Below are 17964 nucleotides of genomic sequence, written 5' to 3' on the forward strand. Positions count from 1 at the left end.
CATCAATCCCGTTCCATCTGGTCCCTCCAATCCCAATCAGAAGGTCCATAGAAATTGCAGGCTGGTCCCATTTCTCTCTCTCTCTCTCTTTCTTTTTTTTCTATTTACCAAATCAATTATCTCTCTCTTCGAAATGCCTTCCGTCTCCTCTGCCTTATCCTCCGGCTTGCGTCATTGTCATGCCATAATAAAAGATCGTAGTGCATCACACACACACACACACACACACATCTGAATCCGTGTAGAGCACGCACACGCTACCCCCGCTGGATCCCGTCGTTGGCCTCAGACACGAAACAGCAGCTCGACTGGTGGACCCCACCTGATTCAACTTCGCGATAATCCAATCGAATTAATGTCGCGTATAACAGAGGATTTGGGTTAATTTATGACGTGTAATTTTTAGAAAACAGGTGGTATTATTACGGCATCTTTTTTTCGGATACCTCGGAATATCTCCGATATCTTACCCGTGAACAGTAGTAAATAGCCATCACGTTTGCTTTCTTTAACCAACAACGCGGTCGCTACCCGCCTGACTTGGCTTCTTGTGATTGGAGGTGGGCCCCTATTCCCGGACGTGAGTGCGTCCGGTTACAAAACAGGTAGCCGAGACTAAGGGGTGTCGGGAAACAATCTTTTGGTCGTGTTTATCCGTGGCGGGATTTTATCTCTTCGAATCACCGCATCGGAGACAGCCACGTGGCGGAAGGTGCACGCAAGCTTGCGGGCGCGAAGCCTCGCCTTTCCGCAAGCTTAACGTGACATCACCTAAATGACTATAATGCCCTGTGGGATTGGGGTAAGTACCGGGGTTTCCGGGGAGTAGGGTGGGGACACCTCCCTGTTGCGGGCGACTGCCATCATGGCGATTGCATGAAAATAGAGGGGGAGTACTAGGGCGGTTTGGTCAATAAGTAATAGCAACGCTGTCCTGTGATAGGTAATCTTGAGCGTCCGTTGTACACGTGATCGTTCAGTGGACGGTCCTGATGGTTCGTTCGATGGAGGCGTCCATGGGACGCCGAAAGAATCGGTGGGACACCGTGGCATATCTTCCGTGTGAGACGATAACGGCGCAGCATCGCCGTCTCGTCTCCGTCTGTCTCTGTCTCTCATTTTTTCTTATCCCCACCAACTCCAAATTCCGCCGAACCCCTCGCCACCGCGGTCCGGTCCTCCGCCCTCTCTCCCTACCGCCTCAATCTCCGCCTCGCCCTGCTCTGTCTCGTTAACCCTACATTAGCGAAGCCTTTCCTCGTGTTATTTTTTGTTCTCCTCTTCCTCGGGTTTCTCTTCGACGCCTCCTTCCTCCGTCGCCGGCGGAGGCAGCGGCGGATCGCCGCCGACACCGGCGCCTGCTTCCGGAAACCGCCGAGAGCTCGGCGTGCTCGGGATCGGCGAGCCAAATTCTTAACAAGGCGACACAGAGGAGAAGGAGAGGGGAGGGAGGGAGTGAGCCTGGGGTAAAATAATATTCGAATGCGGCGGTGGTGAGACGGAGCTCTCGTTTTGCTTGCATTGGAGGGGAAAGGGTGGAGGTTGGGGAAAGGTAGGGGCATCCATGGGTGGGGGTTGGACGCTCGCGCACGGCACGGATTCCGAGGGGATCCCTTCGCGGAATTCTCTTCCTTCTTCGATCGCCACCTCCTCCTCCTCCTCCTTCTTGCCTTATGGCGTAATCCATTCCTCCGCGGGTTGCTTCTTTTAAATTACGGCTCGCTCCAGCTCATCTTGTGCCTTCTCCGCAGGCTGTCGGTGAACGGGAGGGGGAAAGGACGTCGATCCGGTGAGGTTTCCTTGACTTAGCCATGTATTTTCGTACCTTCTTCTGGGTTTTGGTCGGAATTCTGGTGTTAATCTACGATTTGGTTGTGATCGCTGTGGAAACGTTGGATGTTGAGGTCAGGGATGGGATCCAGGCTTGATTTCGGTCTACTTGAATTCGACCGGATCTTTCTTAATTACCGATGATCTCCTATTCTTTTTGACGTTTCGGACTTAGTTCTTACAGTTTGGTTTCTCAGTGATCTCGTGACCGAATATATTATTTTGAATTTTATTACTACTATTATCGTCTTCTTTTTTGCTTTCAGATCTTTTCAGCGCCAAAAACTTAAAAAAACAAAGTTTGACCCTTCTTTCTTCGATTCTCGAGTACAACTTTTATTTCTTAAAAATGTCTGCAGAAATAGCAGAAGAATTTGAGTCATGATAATTTCCCCTTTTTGTTTTCCTCTCTTCTTTACATTTGGTTTCTCTTTAAAGCCTTCATTACCCAATGGTCGCTTGATCTTGTTTTGTCTTTGCGCAGCGGAGGAGAGTTTCCTTTGACTGAGGGTAGCTAGCGTCATTGGAAGTTTGTTGCTGGAGTAAAGTTTAGTCTTTGTTCGGGTGCTGCAAGATGCCGACCAGAATAATGGATCAGAGTCGCCTGTCCCCATTCGTCCGGAATTCGGAGGCCTCTTCCTTCTTCTCCGAGGAGCTACGCTTTCCTACGGAGGTAAGATTTTTAGCTTTCCAGGGTGTCAATGGACCTCGCTCTTTGAGAAAAGAAGTTCGTTTTTTATCAGTCACTGTACTCTCTTATTCTCTATTTTGTTAAATTCTTGGTTCTTGTTGTTAATAAGCTCTTTTTGTAAGTGATGCTGATGGCACCTCCTACCTTTTGCTCTAAGTATTTTTCATCTGAAAGAACATTATTCTCAGGCGAAACCAAAATAATATCTAATGCATGTCTTTTTGCTAATCTTTTCTTGATTACAGAGGCAAGTTGGATTTTGGAAACCTGAGTCAGTGCCTGATCACCATGGTGAGCATAACATTTTGGTGGAGCCTGGGATTTTTTTGTTTGATATTACTACCATTCTTTGCTTTTGTCAAACTTGGAGTTTTTATGTGACCCTATGCAACGAACCTCCAAACATTCTTAATTTGTTGGGCTCAATGTACATTTTGGAAAGTTGTTATTACATCTCTACAAAGATAATTCTTAAAGTGAGCAGGGACTTATTTATGTTGATGGAGAATGTATCCACCTGTAAGAAGCTAAATCCTGCATAGTTCATTGATCGCCAATGGTTTTAGTCGGCTTTGCTCCTTTTCTTCAGTTAAACAAAAGTTCAACTGTGAGCTACTAATGGGAATTTGAACTGTTGGGTCCGTTTAGACTGGGTATTCTACTCATCTGGGTTGGTTAGAATTAGATGATAAACGATAATTGTCGCTTAGGAAGCTTTCATAATAGAAAAACTTTATTGAAAGGCATTTGCATGAAATCAGCAGGCTGAGTTGGTAATTCATAAGTTCATGAACAGTGTCTGTGTGTTGCTAGGTTGTTCCTGAATTCTGTTCAATCTTAATGGAGGAATATATTTGCTCCCCTTTGTCATCTTGGGCAGTCAAGGGCTTTAGTGTGTTGGTGTTTATCCTCTGCAGGAACGCAGGAATTGACGTTGGTGTCAAGAAATCAGTCAGTTTCTTCTTCTCCACTTAATAAGTTTCATATGCCGGGAGCAGACTCTGCGGAAGGTCTGGGACAGTGGGAGTCCCACATGGTCAAGGAGCAGAAAGATAAGTTTAATCTTGAACATCAGCTGGAGCCAGAGACGATAACTGGCATGTCAACAACTTTGTGGAAGGCCGATGACCATGATTCTACTTTCCGATCTGATCTGTTAAGTCAATCTGCTTCTTCAATTATGGAATCAAAAGATCAAAGTGGATGCCTTTATGAGAATGGTCTTTTCTCAAGCACTTTATCAGATATATTTGCAAAAAAATGTATGTTTTCTTCTTTCACTCTTATGTTTCATAAACTATTCTTTTCTAAGAGGACTAATTTCTCATAGATTCTTGACATTGCACTTCACATATGACTGTTTGCTCTTACAGAATTTTTGCTTGCTTATCGTACTCAAAAAGTTAACTTTCTTATCATTTTGATGGGGCAGTGAGATTGTCATCAAGTAATGTTGTTTTCTGTACGTCTGTCGATGAAAATCACTTTAACTTAGGGGAAGATGAGCCTTTTGAATCAATGGAGGAAATTGAAGCTCAGACAATTGGAAATCTTCTCCCTGATGATGATGACTTGCTATCTGGTGTTATTGATGATCTTGGATTTGTTGCTCGACCAAATAGTGGAGATGAAATTGATGATGACATATTCTACAGTGGGGGAGGTATGGAACTGGAGCCCGATGATGATACTAATGTGAGCAAAGGTCTAGAATTTGTTGGTGGAGGAGCATCTAATGGTCAGCAAGTGGGACCGAATGGCACAATTGCCGGTGAACACCCTTTTGGCGAACATCCTTCAAGAACGCTTTTTGTTAGAAACATTAATAGCAATGTTGAGGATGCTGAGTTAAGGGTCCTTTTTGAGGTACTTAAACCTTATGATTTTTATTTTGATGTTGACAATTGTTTTATTTTTGTTGGGCAAAACCTTTAAGCAGTTCTAAGTATGTAATGAATATGTGCAGTCATGAATCTAGCAAGTCCTGATTGTATTCTTCTGGAAATGTGCAGCAATATGGTGACATAAGGACAATATATACTGCCTGCAAACATCGAGGTTTTGTTATGATATCTTATTATGACATAAGAGCGGCACGAAATGCAATGAAAGCACTTCAAAACAAGCCATTGAGGCGTCGGAAGCTGGATATCCACTTTTCAATTCCAAAGGTAATCATGCACTATTTAGTTTGTTATTGTTGTAGTGGTAGCAGTATTGATTGAGAGTAATATAAATAAAGCAATTGTTTTGTTGCTTGTTTAAGCAAATTGTCTCTTGAGTAATATAAATTGGATACCTCTTAGGCGGATTCAATGTAACTATCGGAAGAAACTTTTTCTGAATACTTGGAAGTAATGGGGATGTGTCACAAGGCACGCAAGTAGGTGGTGTCAATTTCAATGTGTTTTAGAAGCAATATAGAAATTAGAAAAGAATGTTACAGAATGATAGTTGCTCCACCACAATCTTCTTCAAGCCCAGTTGATTATAAGTTCTGACATATCCGGAAAGAATTAGGAGAACCCTGAATATACTATGGCCAACAATATTGGTAGCAGATGATGACAATGACAGTTTTGATATCTGCTGCTTTCAAATTGGTAAAATTTGAGCTTAACTTTATGCATTTATTTGTTAATTTAATAATCGACTTTGATGGATGCCTACCATGTGACTGCTCATGAAGAATATATGCATACCTGTTCTTAATATGAGCATTTTCTTTTCTGGCTTACATGGACAAATGCACAATGCATTTATTTGGATACTTACATGTTCATCTGCTATTCTTCGAAAGTTGTTACAGAAGCAGTGACGTGACTATCCTATCTTACTGAAGCTTTGTTCCATATTTGTTAGAACAATTATTCATTCATATCAACTGTCTACAACATGTCTATGGACTTGATATTCTTGTTTATTTGTTCACAATTCTGTTTATTAGGACAATCCATCAGAGAAAGACATAAACCAGGGGACACTTGTGGTATTCAACCTTGATTTGTCTGTTTCAAATGATGATCTTCGTCAGATTTTTGGCCCTTATGGTGAAATAAAAGAGGTGACAGTTTTATGCTTCTTTCATGTATTTTTAATGTTATACTGAAATATATTGATGCTAAACATGAGTTTTAACTCCCAGATACGTGAGACTCCTCATAGGCGCCATCATAAATTTATTGAGTTCTATGATGTTAGAGCTGCCGAAGCTGCTCTTCGTGCTTTAAACAGGAGCGATATTGCAGGCAAGAAAATTAAGCTTGAGCCTAGCCGTCCTGGAGGTGCAAGACGGTGGGTACTATCCAAGCAAACCCATTTTTCTAATCTTTTCATATACAATCCTCTAGCAGCTTAAAGCAATAGTCTCATCAAGTTCTGTGACAAATATATTTATAATGTGGTATATATATTTTCTTCTTGAGCTTAAAGCTATATCTGTTTAGTTTGTGTGAGTTTTGTGTGCGGAATAAACAAAATTGGTTTGTAAGAGAGCCTAACATCCAGAAAACAAAAAAAATATTTGTCACATTGGGTCCATATAACTACTAGCTGAATCGGATTTACTGTAGATATGTTATCATTAGAAGATACTGATAAGAATTTTGATTGTATACTGTCATTTATTTGCTACACCAAATGCAAATAATAAAAAAACGAAGGCCTTGGTCTTTATATTTCAGTTGGTACTATACCCTTTTTAACGAATGAAGTAATATTCATGGTTTCATGTTTGGATTTGAGCTAAGGTTTTGACACCATGCCATCAACTTCTTTAACTTTGATATTCTTTGTGTGATTGAAAAAAAAGGATAAATCTGCATGGTTTTGGTACTACGTTGCAGCTTAACGGAATTAATTTGCCAAGCTGTTAGATGAGTTATCTACTTATATGATTATGGATGAGAAGCCTGAGATGGAAAAAGATGCAAATGTCCAGAGTCATCATCTGCTTCAGGATTTCCATGCAGACTGTTATCATCAGTGGTAACTCTGCTTCATGGGCTTTTCTTTGGTTTAGCTTGTGTGGTTATGGCAGCTCTGCAAGCCATATATCAGAGCTTAGCATATACTATATTTGGTTATTAAAGAAAATAATTGTCTCATTGCAATGAAATCACAACTTCAGTAATCCGTAACAAATCATCCCTGATTTTGAATTCTTAGAACTCAAATTTCTTTTTGAACTTGAGTTCCACACAAGTGTCTGTTCACCTGGAAGTCAAGTTCCCGGAACTTAAGATCCCCAGTTAGTTCTTGTGGCATAAGTTGTGGTGGACCTTGGCATGATTTAATTTGATAAGTTCAGTGTTTGAATTTGATGTTGTTGAAGTTGAATTGATCATATTGATCAGAATAGGTGTATCCAATATACTCAGTCAAGACGGATCATGCAAGAATTTAGTTTTAGTTGGTCTTCATTGTACTAGATGAATTTAACTGAAAGTAAATTGGGTTGGTCCAACAAACCGCATCAGTACATTAAGTTTTTTGGCAAAAACTAAGAAGACATTCCTAATGCTTGTTTATATGCATAAATATGTTTAAGTCATATGTGTTTTCCTTTTATGCTTCTGTATTGGTTGTCTTTCATCTTTTATTAGTTCTTTTTATGTTTACCTAGGTAAATTTTGTTTTCCTTTGTGGATTATCCATGGGTGACATATTTCTTGAACCAGCAGCTTGATGCAGCAGTTTTCTCCCGAGTTGGAGCTGGAAGAATCAAATGGATGGAAGCACAGCCCCAGTCACTCTCCATCTGGATGTTTTGGTACTCTTCTTTGTGCCTTTTCTTATTTCAGATAACCATGATATTTTCTTTGCATTTCTCGGGTCATCTTATGCCTATGGCTTGCATTGCCTGAACAAGTGTCTTCTTTTTTCCCCTTTTTTTTAAGGATCTGCCTCTCTTGGAGCAATTACACCCAATGGCCTTGAAAATGGAGGAATCCAGAGCCTACATGCAGCTGTCTGTACAACAAATAACCCATTTATGGAGACCACACACCATGGAATCTCTTCCAGTGTGCCTCAGAATTTATCATCTGCTGTGAGAGTTGCATCGGTAGGAAGTCACAGTAATCAAGCTGCCCATGCTGATCTTAGCAATTCTCTAAACCAGATGAATTTTGGATTCCAAGGCATGCCTAGTTTCCATCCTCACTCACTTCCAGATTTTCAAAATGGAGTCACGAGCGGCCTTCCTTACAAATCATCAAACCCAGTATCAGCTATGGGTACCAAAATCAACTCCAGACCTGCTGAAGGAACAGATAACAGGCATCTTCACAAAGTAGACTCTGGTAGCTTTAACAGCCATTATTTTGACAACAGCGAAGGTTGTAAGTGCGATAGAACAATTTTTTTTTTTCTTAATGCAGTTATTCTTTCTCAATTGCAAATGTGAATTTTGTATAGGAGTGCTGTTGGCTTTAGTTAGCAGTGATTTAGGTGTAAAATGACATTTAATCTGGTAGTGTTCTGATAGTAGCAAGCTATCAAATTGTTGAATTTTATGTTTGTGATTTCTTTCCTAAACTTAGGTTTTTCATGATCTATTTCCTTTTACCTTTTCCTTGGTCTTTCTAACACATGACCTGCTTACAGCTATTGGAGTTCCTGGAAATGGAAGCTGCCCTCTTCATGGACATTCATATATATGGAATAATTCAAATTCATTCCACCAGGAGCCTCCTAGACACATGTTGTGGTCAAGTTTGTCGTCATTCATGAACAATATTCCTGCTCATGCTCCATCTCAGATGAATGGACTTTCAAGAGCACCATCTCATATGCTGAATACAGTTCTACCTCTACACCATGTTGGTTCAGCACCTCAAGTCAATCCATCACTTTGGGACAGGCGACATGGCTATGCTGGTGATTTTACAGATCCACATGCTTTTCATCCAGGATCTGTTGGAAGCATGAGCTTTTCCGACAGCCCTCAGTTGCACCCACTAGAACTTGCTTCTCGTGGCATCTTCCCTCGTGCTAGTGGAAACTGTATAGGCCCTTCTGTTTCTCCTGCACATGTTGGGATTCCTTCACCTCAGCAAAGGTGCCAGATATTCAATGGTAGGAACCCTATTATTACCATGCCTGGTGCACTCGATGGTCCTAATGATCGGATGAAGAGCCGAAGAAATGATGCAAATTCTGGTCAGGCTGATAACAAAAAGCTGTATGAACTTGATATTGAACGCATTATACGTGGGGAAGACTCTCGTACAACACTTATGATTAAAAACATCCCTAACAAGTAAGTTTGTTAGACCTAAAGACTTATAATTCCTACCAAAGCAGTCCTCATTACCAATATGAATACAAAGTGAACAAATTTAACCTGGTTTACAGGTACACGTCAAAGATGCTGCTGGCTGCAATTGATGAAAATCATCGAGGAACTTATGATTTCATCTATTTGCCCATTGATTTTAAGGTAATCGCACGACCCCTTGTAAATTGTCACTCTTGTGGATTTTCACTCCTCTTATTGGTTCACTTAATTGGATGTGTTCTTCTTCTCTTTTCTCAGAACAAGTGTAATGTCGGCTATGCATTTATAAACATGACCAAACCTCAGCATATCATTCCATTCTATCAGGTTGGTCGATCACCTCAGATAAATTTTAACGTAGAGAACTATTTGTTGAATCTCATGTTTCTGGTGCTTCCTATTGGATACCAGTGCATTCTTGACATATATTTTTTATTTGCATGATATTTATTGTTTACTGATGTCAGTGTTAGTTTAGATTTATTGTAACACTATCAATTCAGTTTCTTTTTATTCCATGATAAAGATGCTAAAGATAGGAAGTGTGATTCTCTGCAGTCATTTAATGGCAAGAAATGGGAGAAATTTAACAGTGAAAAAGTTGCTTCGCTTGCATATGCTAGAATCCAGGGGAAAGCTGCTCTTATCGCACATTTCCAGAATTCTAGTCTGATGAATGAAGATAAACGCTGCCGTCCTATCCTTTTCCATTCAGATGGACCGAATGCAGGGGATCAGGTACGACGAGATCAAAGTCTTTTATTTTCCTTTTCATTAAGTTCAGTTTTTCATGGTGATTTATCATGTATGTTTCCAAGAAAGCTTCAAGTTTGGTATAGTTGCCTTGAGCTTCAAAGTATCCTGAAATTTTTTTCGTTATTCATACTTCTGCAAAATTTTGTTTCTCACCTAGCTCAAGTGCTATCATGATTGATGTTCTTCCGACTTTAGTTGATAATGCATGTGGATCATCAGTATTCAGTACAACCTCTTGACCATGTTGCTTATAGCAAGTGATCTTCAGTTTATATGGTCATCTAAGAATTGCATGTTATACTTGTTTGAATTAACCATTGATTGCAAAGTGCTCAACTTGGTTCACAAGCCATGAAAGACCAAGTGGGTTCTCTGTGGCTACCTAGTAAATCATACTATAAACATGTACCAACCAGCCTAGCCACAGTAACAAGTAAATTCTTGTTCCATGTTTTGTATATCAGGGTTTCATCCAAATGTAATGATTCAAGATTCTTTGCTTGATATAGTCATGACATTTATGGATTGTTTCTTCACTATTGCATCATTGGATCTCTATACTGATCATTCTGGTTTCTGCATTATTGTGAACTAGAATCTTTTGCTGGGTCATTTTCTTGGGACAGGATTTTTGTTTGAGTACTTAACATATTTACTGGATCTTCTTCGACAGGAGCCCTTTCCTATGGGGGTTAACATCAGGTCCAGGTCTGGCAGATCAAGGATTGTGAGTGGCAGCGAAGAGAACCACCAAGGAAGTCCATCCACTTCTGCAAATGTAGAAGCTTCTCGCGACGCAGCTGGCTCTCCTCCAGGTTCTATAAAGGACTTGGAGTGACCCATACTACTTATCCTGGTGCACTAACTATGAGGAGCAGACACATAACACAACCTCATCTTCTGCTCCCCTTCCTTACTTTTCTTCATACTGCTGATAAATAGAGAGTCTGCAACCATAACTTTGATTTCCAGCCCTTAGTTTTGCGTCTGTGTCACTGAGTGAGAGTGCTTCTAGTTTTCCTGGTTCATGTAAGCAGTAACTGAAGTCGCAAAGGTCAACTGCGCAGGGAGAACTTTAAGATTTTGGATGGCCGCGAGAGGAGCAAACAATGTACAGAAGCTCCAGAGTGACAGGATAACATGACTTTGTGCGATGCGGTTCGAGAAGGTCTTCTCTGCGTTTCATCTCCTGGCCTTTTCTTCCTCTGGTTTTCTTGTGCTTGTCCGAGTTTGGAGACACCCTCTTTTGGTTTGGGTTCTTCTGTTCTGTTATTTTTGAAGCTGGGCTGGTCGAATGATTCACGGGAGCTCTGCCTGTCATGATATCGAGTCTGTATGCCTGCTATAAACAACCGTGTGGCATGAATTTTGAAGTGATCTGATTTTTGTTGTCTATTACAATTGCTTCTGAGACTCCGTTTTCTTTTTGAGTGTTTGTTTATAATGCTTGTGGTTGATGAACTTAGACGTAACGATTTCTTTTTGAGTGTTTGTTTATAATGCTTGTGGCTGATGAACTTAGACGTAACGATTTCTTCGCATTGATTTGAGATGAACATATAACCTTCTGTCAAGATCTCTAGGGTTATTGTGAAAGAGATCGTAGTATAAAATTATAAATTAGGTCCAAACATTGAATACATGACTTGCAGAAACATCTTTCCGAGTACCGTAATTGAGAGCATATTCATTAATATAACACAAGATGTCACAATATTCTTCAATATTTTCCCGTGCCCCAATTAGGAAACACTGACTATATCAACGGAACAACAAAATATCACCGATGTGGTCTCTGCAGCCAAATGCTTTGCAGCTCCAAATGGAGACCGATAAAAATTTTCAGAAGCTGTTATCACAAAACGCTTCAATAGAAAGATCATGCTCAAGATCGTTAAATGGGCTAGAAATCCCGAGACATCTATAAGCGATTAACAGGTTGGTCATCGCCTCCATTTTTATTTGATGTAGCTAGCAACATGGGGTTGCATTTGGGGAATAATAGCTTTAGGCGAAAAGCATCGACGCCATTCAAATAGTATCTGAACAGCCTTTTCGCCCTGATAAACCCTAGGCGGCCATATAATGCAAGGGCTCCCTTGTTTGTCACTTCGGCTTCCAGTGTTACCTGCACATGATCGTACATTATTCACATGTCAGCCTGATGATGCTCCCCGGTGCAGAAAACACAGCTGAGTATAAAGATTAATTCATCCACTTCCGCCAGAAGTAGAAATACATCAGAATATTGATTTTTACACAACAAGAATTGAAAAGATTAAAAGTCATAAACTAGAGCAGAAAGCACATTAAAGCAAGTTTTGGGCCATAATAACAATAACAGCATACCTTATTCGATCTATTACTTTACAGAGAATAGCTTCTAGAAGCAAATATCTGAAAATTGTGCTGCAGCTGATGTGCAGCATTCATCTATTTAAACAATTTTACATGAATAATAACAGTATTTTCAACAAGCTTACTTGAAGATGCAAATAAAAGAGTTCCGAATTTGGGTGACAATTAGACAAGGGCAGAACCTATGCTTCCTAGTAAAGCGAGCCACGCAAAAATGAATTCTAGCTGTAGTGCTGGATCGCACAACCTCTTACAGTATAAAATGTGGTTGATCAATGCAGGCTTACTTACAATCTTCTAAGCATTCAACAGTCTTGTCACCAAAGAAATTACTCCAACACAAAGAGTCATTAAAACATCAGGTGTATTACTTAAAACCCAAGAAAAAGATCTTGAGAACAAAAGAGTAATGCACATAAATATTTTGCAGCATGAAATCGAAGTGGCGCAGAACTATCACACATAATATAAGGTAGTCAAAACACATTCCAATTTTTTTATAGAATTTCATAACATACTGTTTCTATCATGGTTAAAGCAATTTACCTCTTGACATCCGGATTCCATCATCACCCGGATAGATCTAGTAACAAGTTCTGTTGCTGCGGTGTCAAAATTTGTATAATAAGTTGCAGCATAACATATTCACCAAAGGATGGTAACGTAGACAACAAAAACAGACAGAAAATATTGTTAAGTAAGCAAGACTAGTGTCAGTTTCAAAGAATGAAGGATAACATCATCTGGTCATTCAACTTTACAAGATCCAAAGGAGAAAATCATCTGATTCCTCAAAGGTCAAATCATATGCATGCTTTATAGAACTTAAGATGAAATAGGAAACTGTATATTCAAGACACATTGACTCCTAGGGTGACTAGCATGCTCCTACAATGCTTTTGGTATAACCCTATCACCATCTTCTTCCACAAGCACCTTTAAACATGCCAAGGCAACATTAGCTAGTATGATCCATATGGGCACCAGCCACAGCCAACAACATTATCTGATGCTAACTAACAGGCTGCCGCACCAATAAGCTTAGTGTAGTTACCAACAGGAACAGCAGGAAATATGCATGTCAAGCACCACAACAAAATGTCAGCACAGAAAACAGGCAGGCTAATGATGAATTTCTCTGAGGTTTAGCAGTGGTGACCCTGACAAATTGGCTTTTCAGAGCCGATCAGTTCTTCAATTGCATGACAATACCAAGGAACCAAAACTGCACTACCAGCTTTCTAACTAAATGACTAAGCATGCCAGTGATGCACTCGGGGAACGCACTTAACCAAAATTTTCAATGGTGGAGATGATGTGGTTCGGTCCTTCAAGGATGATGAGGTACATGGCAACTCTTTAGGAGTAGTCCGAATTGCAGCGGGATGGGTCAAAATGTCAATCATATTAGATATGAGTTCCATGTTTGATCTAGGGGAAAGTGGCAGGCTCATATCTAGGCATCCTAGCTTTAGGAGAAGCCAAACAGGCTGAAAACTCTTGGGTGTTCCGCCAGGGCAAAAATTGGGTTGACAGTAACATTATTTCAGGACCATTTGGTCTTATCAGACTACAGTGATGATATTTAGGCGATAGAAGTCTATATAAAAGGGATTCTAAGACTACTAAATAACATCTTTAGAACTTGTCCTATATTTTCCAACAAATTATTTCAGCAATAAATCCATAACTTAAGTTAGATTAATCTCGAGATGGCTTCTTCTGTTCCTCAAACCAGAGAAGTGCAGTTTAGGATGTCTTAGGCTCTTAATTTCATTAATGATGCCTTCAAGCACTCTGATGCCATATCATAACATGAGAGTGCGTCCCCTTTCCATCACCAACCAAGAAACACATCAAAGTTTCTTAAAATCAATGTCTACGATTGGTTTTCGCTATACAGTAGCAGACACCAAATGAACAACCTAAATATATTCACCAGAGTTTGCACCTTTTTCATCTAAATCAGGCCATAATCAATAGCAAAACGTTACTAAACATCTGAAAAGTGTCAGTTTATGGTTGTTTTACCGATGCCCCTGCCCCTGTAGGGCTCGATGACGACCAGCATCCCGATGTATCCCCGTGAGATGTTCCGATGATGCCCCATCTTGCACACCACCGTCCCGACGCACTTCTCCTCGTGGAACGCCTGCATTTCGCCGTAAAACCAAAAATAAAAATCATCCCTAATTCGTCGCAAAAAACGGCGGAGAAACCCTAACGACAAGCAAAAGAAAGACAGATTTTCGCAAGTACGAGGAAGGTGAGGTTGGGCCAGAGGTAGACGAAGTAGCGGTAGGTGAAGATGGAGTAGGGCTCGCTGAGCTCGCGGTCGACGAGTCCCATGATGAGCGGCAGGTGGTGCTCACCACCATATCTCACGTACTCGATCTCCGACGGCGATAACTCCGTCATCGCCTCGTTTCCAAATATTCCTCTAATCTAATCGACCGTACTTTATCGACCAATGATGAAGCAGACCAAGTCCAAACCGGCCCGCTCGCCGACTCGGCCGCACTTAGCTCGAACCGGTTCGGATCAGATGAACCGGGCTTGGACAAAGACGGCATGAACTCGTAAAGAAGCACAACTTCTTATTCTACAGTTAAACGTATTGTGTATAAGTCGCACATCAGAAATATTCAACGAGAAAATGTTTACAGCTAATACAACAACTTGGCTCTATTTTGCAGCATATCAATGTCGTCTTGCTTAACGTCTTGTCTTCGACGTTTTTGATGTGATTTATGGGTTCACCGTCACCCGTTCTCTTTGCCTGTGGTTATAATAACTAAGAATATAGAACACAAAGTCACCGACCACTTCCTTCAAGTATGCCTTAATAAGGGGCATGCATGAAGATGCATGTATGTCGACATGTTGCATGCGTCAAGTGCGGGTCTCAATTAAGAAAAGACATTCTAACCATGTTATCATGTACAGTGCAGAACTGTGGAGTTGCAGAGGATATCTATCGACTTGTCCACAAGCAAAGATTAAGTAACTGTAGTTGAAACAAGACCCATGCCAACTTTCACAGTGCGAAGATGAGTCATGAGAGAGAGAAGTGACAGCATACAAAGGGCCATCCCAAGGTGGGAGGAACAGGAAGGTGCATAGGAGTCCAATGGATGTGATCCTTCCATCTCCAGCGCATGGTTCCAAAGACCGGTGATAAGGTCAGAAGTATGGACCATCATAATTCAAGCTTCGTGCCCATGCTTCATGCATCTGTCATGTGTCCCGAGAGTCAAGAATCTGGTCAAAGTTTCTGAAACAAGACATGAAGCATGGCATAGCTGTTGATTTCGGGTGAATGATGTCATCTTGAAAACCATCTTGGAATAGATCATGCCAAACTTAGGCAAAGACAAAAAATAGCTCAACATTTGACTACAGAAAAGGAACACAAACTATTTATCTCACTTTCCCGAGCAACACATAGTCGAAACTTGTACGAGTCCAAAGATATCTTTGCTTGAAAAGATGTTCAATATCCAAGAAGTTATTTCCAAGAGGAGTTCGGCTGGGATGGAACTCTTTTTTGTCTCACAGGGGAGGAAGCCAAAAACCCATGCATGGGACTTGGGGTTTAGGCTACGTGTCTTCTGGGAAGAAGGAAAAGTGGAAGCATAGGATTCATATCAAACGTTTATAGGAGCCAAGAAATCAAGCGATGGAACCTCCGACACAGCAAGAGGAAGAGAAGAGAGTGGGAAAAGACCAAATCAATGGTATAGTTTTGTGGCGGAAAGCATTCTCCGGACGCAAAGGAAACCCAACAAAAGCCGAAAGAAACAAAGACAGACACGGCACGAGGCAAGTTTGGCATTCAAAGCCAAACATATATAATGCATACATGTATATACTTTGGATAAAAGCAAAGTTGGTAAGGTGCCACAAGCATCCAAGTTTGTCATTTCCCTCTTCTTTTAGATTTGCTCCAAAGCTTTTTAGTTTACCCAGTCAAATGCCTGATGGAGATTTCTTGGGATGATTTATTCAAGCTGACATGTTAGAAACAAATGACACTTCCCAAACTTCTCTTCTTTGGATTTGATCTGATCCTGGTGAGCTTTGGCCATCTTAGTGTTCTTCTACCTAAACATTAATCACCTGCGATCATGGCATGCATTTGACTGCTTTTTTCAGTCTCTCTCAATGGTTAAATCTACCTGTAAACTCTGTGATTCTATCTATACGTAGTCAAAGGCCTAAGAGATGTTAGTATAATATATAACAAGCCGAAATAGGACAACAGCTATAAAGCCCTTACCCAATAGCAGAGGAACCTTACAAAGTAGGCTGTTCTTATCGCAATCTCCACCCATCCTTTCTTTGCTTCTCCTGCTTCTTCCTACTTCTTGTTATCGTCACCAGCATCACCACAACATATATCGTGAGATCTTTTGTTGTCCACTGGAATTTGTATGCGAGAGAGCGAAGGAAGAGAAAAGGAGGGTTAAGGGACCTTTAAGGTGGATCGACGGCATGGGAAAAGGCCCCTTCCTCCTGATGAGCCGGAGGAGAAGGAAGGAGATCAGCACGTGTGGTCGCAGTACACCTCAGTGCGCGCCGACCAGGATGCGTCGGCCATGGTCTCTGCTCTCTCTTGCGTGATCAGCTCGAGCTCGTCGGTCATCGACGCCTCAGCCGGGGAGCCGACGGTGAACCAACAAGGGATTAAACTGGAGGGCGCTGATCCTGGGGAGAAACAAGCCATCCAGATCTCAGAAGAGCAAGGTATGAGCTTAGCATCCTGCACCAATTCCTCTCTATATTTATAGCCTTTCTAGGAGACTTTTGGTAATCAAAATTTAGGCGACTATCAAGATTCTTGGTTGTATCACGAGATCTCTCACAAATAGATTGATCGGAACACAAGATTTTAGTTGCAACACTTGTAATATCTAGAACAGAATAGAGTCATGTCTGTATATATGATGGATAGATATATCATGTAGGTTTTAATTACTAAAATAACTGGTAATTTTTTGTCACTTCTTGAGAATTCCGTGGCATCCTCCATGGAGTCATTGTGATCTATGTTGGGCACTTACGCAGCTTTGGGTATATATAAGAATCTTCATCTTATATCTTTTTATTTTGCATGGGGATTGATGATTCTGATGCTCCATATTGACCTCCATACTTCCTTCTCTTTCATACGCGGTATAATGAAGGGAATGTGAGAAGACACTACAGGGGGGTGAGGCAAAGGCCATGGGGCAAATGGGCAGCAGAAATAAGGGATCCCAAGAAGGCTGCACGTGTGTGGCTGGGGACCTTCGACACCGCCGAGGACGCGGCCGTCGCTTACGATGAGGCAGCATTGAGGTTCAAAGGCAGCAAGGCCAAGCTCAACTTCCCCCAGCGAGTCCAAGGCCGGGCGGAGCTCAGCTTCCTCGCCAGCCCGGGGATCCCCAGAAGGCAACCACAGCCACCGACGCGGCCGCCGGCGTCTTCATATCCAGACTTGTTTCGATACGCTCAGCTCCTCCAGAGTGGAGACGACAACCTGCAGAGCGTAGCCTCGGGCCTCTACGTCGGAAGCGCCTTCACGTCGGCGCCCTCTCAGGCCCCGCCATCTTCTACGTCGGGATCTCTACCGCAGTTCTTGGGCTTCTCGTCTCACTCGCCGTACAGTTCTTCTTCTTCTTCTTCTGGTTCATGGGTTTATGGAGATCACAAGGATAAAGACAGCAGTCGACCTCCCTGACAATGACCAATCTTGTGTTTGAGGGATGGGACTTACTTGGAAATGCTGGTCTGTTTCATAGAAAGATAATACCTGTATTCATTGCTGATCCTTCTCTGATAACATATGGTGTGATACAAGTGGGAATGAAAAGGGAGTTCGACCACAGTGTTTATGTTGGTTCGATTGGATCCTCTCACCATTTCTTTGATATGCATAATACAGTGGATTATATCTGTTCAGAAATCAAAATGTTCATCACGTCATCCAACTTGTGGAGGACCAAAAAAGACTTCGGTAAAATTATCACATAAAGCTAAAGCTAGATTTAATTTATCTTAATTATAA

General features: G+C 41.3%; 3 protein-coding genes across 9 annotated transcripts; 2 read left to right on the forward strand and 1 right to left on the reverse strand.

The window, feature by feature from the left end:
- The first annotated feature begins 1098 nt into the window (after positions 1–1098).
- On the forward strand, positions 1099–10952 carry LOC135624680 (protein MEI2-like 4). 7 transcript variants are annotated; one of them, XM_065128544.1, is made up of 15 exons: positions 1099–1789; positions 2315–2503; positions 2767–2812; positions 3415–3783; positions 3954–4387; positions 4534–4692; positions 5469–5585; positions 5667–5815; positions 7201–7292; positions 7420–7863; positions 8129–8783; positions 8879–8963; positions 9060–9128; positions 9360–9539; positions 10231–10952. In XM_065128544.1, exons 2-15 carry the CDS (start codon positions 2405–2407, stop codon positions 10393–10395), a joined length of 3063 nt encoding a protein of 1020 aa, XP_064984616.1. In that variant the 5' UTR covers positions 1099–1789; positions 2315–2404; the 3' UTR covers positions 10396–10952. The 7 variants fall into 7 exon arrangements, with proteins under 7 accessions (XP_064984616.1, XP_064984618.1, XP_064984621.1 ...); XM_065128546.1 differs by having other exon boundaries at positions 7420–7860; XM_065128549.1 differs by having other exon boundaries at positions 4017–4387.
- Positions 10953–11224: 272 nt separating this feature from the next.
- LOC135624681 (N-alpha-acetyltransferase MAK3-like) lies at positions 11225–14362 on the reverse strand. The gene is made up of 4 exons (XM_065128552.1): positions 14175–14362; positions 13947–14067; positions 12462–12517; positions 11225–11685 (listed from the first exon to the last, which is right to left on the reverse strand). Exons 1-4 carry the CDS (start codon positions 14331–14333, stop codon positions 11479–11481), a joined length of 543 nt encoding a protein of 180 aa, XP_064984624.1. The 5' UTR covers positions 14334–14362; the 3' UTR covers positions 11225–11478.
- A 1899-nt stretch (positions 14363–16261) lies between these two features.
- On the forward strand, positions 16262–17784 carry LOC135624682 (ethylene-responsive transcription factor ERF113-like). The gene is made up of 2 exons (XM_065128553.1): positions 16262–16661; positions 17102–17784. Exons 1-2 carry the CDS (start codon positions 16514–16516, stop codon positions 17635–17637), a joined length of 684 nt encoding a protein of 227 aa, XP_064984625.1. The 5' UTR covers positions 16262–16513; the 3' UTR covers positions 17638–17784.
- Positions 17785–17964: the final 180 nt, after the last annotated feature.

The sequence above is a fragment of the Musa acuminata genome, chromosome BXJ2-10 (genome assembly GCF_036884655.1).
Source record: "Musa acuminata AAA Group cultivar baxijiao chromosome BXJ2-10, Cavendish_Baxijiao_AAA, whole genome shotgun sequence".
In the NCBI taxonomy this organism is placed as follows: Eukaryota; Viridiplantae; Streptophyta; class Magnoliopsida; order Zingiberales; family Musaceae; genus Musa; species Musa acuminata.